General features: G+C 47.8%; 1 protein-coding gene across 1 annotated transcript in view; it reads right to left on the reverse strand.

Annotated features, from left to right (window-relative positions):
- esr2a (estrogen receptor 2a) overlaps positions 1-1,408 on the reverse strand; it is a gene marked incomplete at its 3' end in the record, with an annotated part of 178,668 nt that overhangs the window by 6,538 nt on the left and 170,722 nt on the right. Inside the window, 1 exon segment of the mRNA XM_048600223.1 lies at positions 983-1,121. Coding sequence (XP_048456180.1) covers positions 983-1,121 — 139 coding nt within the window.

Below are 1,408 nucleotides of genomic sequence, written 5' to 3' on the forward strand. Positions count from 1 at the left end.
CGGAGGGTCAGTGCCGAGGGAGCGCCGCACTGTCGGAGGGTCAGTGCCGAGGGAGCGCCGCACTGTCGGAGGGTCAGTGCTGAGGGAGCGCCGCACTGTCGGAGGGTCAGTGCTGAGGGAGTGGGCACTGTCGGAGGGTCAGTGCTGAGGGAGCGCTGCACTGTCGGAGGGTCAGTGCTGAGGAAATGGCAGATTATCTCCCAGATGGAGCTCGGAATGAGGATGTTTTCGGCCTCATGGTGACAATGCTGTCCCTTTCAGTGGTTGTTTTGTCCTGGTTCTTTTTGAAGAGAGGTTGTAAGGCAGACGTGTCGCGGTGTCTCAGAGAAAGTAAACAATTTGTCAAGACCTTGGGTTTTTTTTTGAAAGTTAGAACAATGGAAGCAGCCTGCATGTGGAGAGCTTTCATAGACCAGGTTGTCTAGTTTTTTTTTTGGTTTTTAGGTCTAGCTTTAAGCAGACACCTTTGGGGTCTCAAAGAGTTGAAAACTTCAGTGAATGTCTCTGGGCTGCTAGTCTGTGAATTTTTTTCTTGATTTATTTTCCCTCCTGGTTTGGAGAACTGCATGTGAGATTCTGTTTCTGAATTTTCCTTTATTTTTGTCAAGGAGTGTGTTTATGGGGTTTTACCATACTGGAACAGTTAACTAGTAATAGTTACCGATATCTAATATTAGGTTAAGTTTTCCAATAGTTAAGTTATTCTAAGTTCCTCTTTCTTTTGTTTGCATTTTAACTAGAGTGTTTAAATAAATTGAGCTCTGCTCAACATTGAGTAATTCAGCCAGTTGCATTGCGTCTGGAATACAGCACTTCACATCTACCTTTAAAATAAGAAAAATTTAGAGTCTAGGCTCCCTTCTTAAATATTTTGAGGAGGTTAGGTCTGGTCCGTAACAATGAGCATTTGGTTAGCGCTCACAAGGCATGGCGTGAGTTTGGAAGTTGCGAAGACAGAGACTAATCAAGACTCTCCACTTACCGATCGAGAATGAGGTCCGGGGCAAACAGCAGTTTTCCTGGATACTCGATCGACCTCCACATTAATCCGACCATGAGAACCTCCAACCAGCAACATTCCAGCAACTGCACCTGGTCATGGAGATCCAGCTCAAGGAATCCTACAGGCAACAAGATCACAGCGCACTGCAGCGGTCTGCCAGTACCCATACGTCAGAGGGGCACAGGCTTAGGGACAGAGTAAAGCTCCCTCTACACTGCCCCCCGCCCCATCAAACCCTCCCTGGACAGGGACAGCACGGGGTTAGATACAGAGTAAAGCTCCCTCTATACTGTCCCCCATCAAACCCTCCCTGGACAGGGACAGCACGGGGTTAGATACAGAGTAAAGCTCTCTCTACACTGTCCCTATTAAACCCTCCCAGGACGGGGACAGCATGGGGTTAGA

Source organism: Rhincodon typus, chromosome 8 (genome assembly GCF_021869965.1).
Source record: "Rhincodon typus isolate 14 chromosome 8, sRhiTyp1.1, whole genome shotgun sequence".
Lineage (NCBI taxonomy): Eukaryota > Metazoa > Chordata > Chondrichthyes > Orectolobiformes > Rhincodontidae > Rhincodon > Rhincodon typus.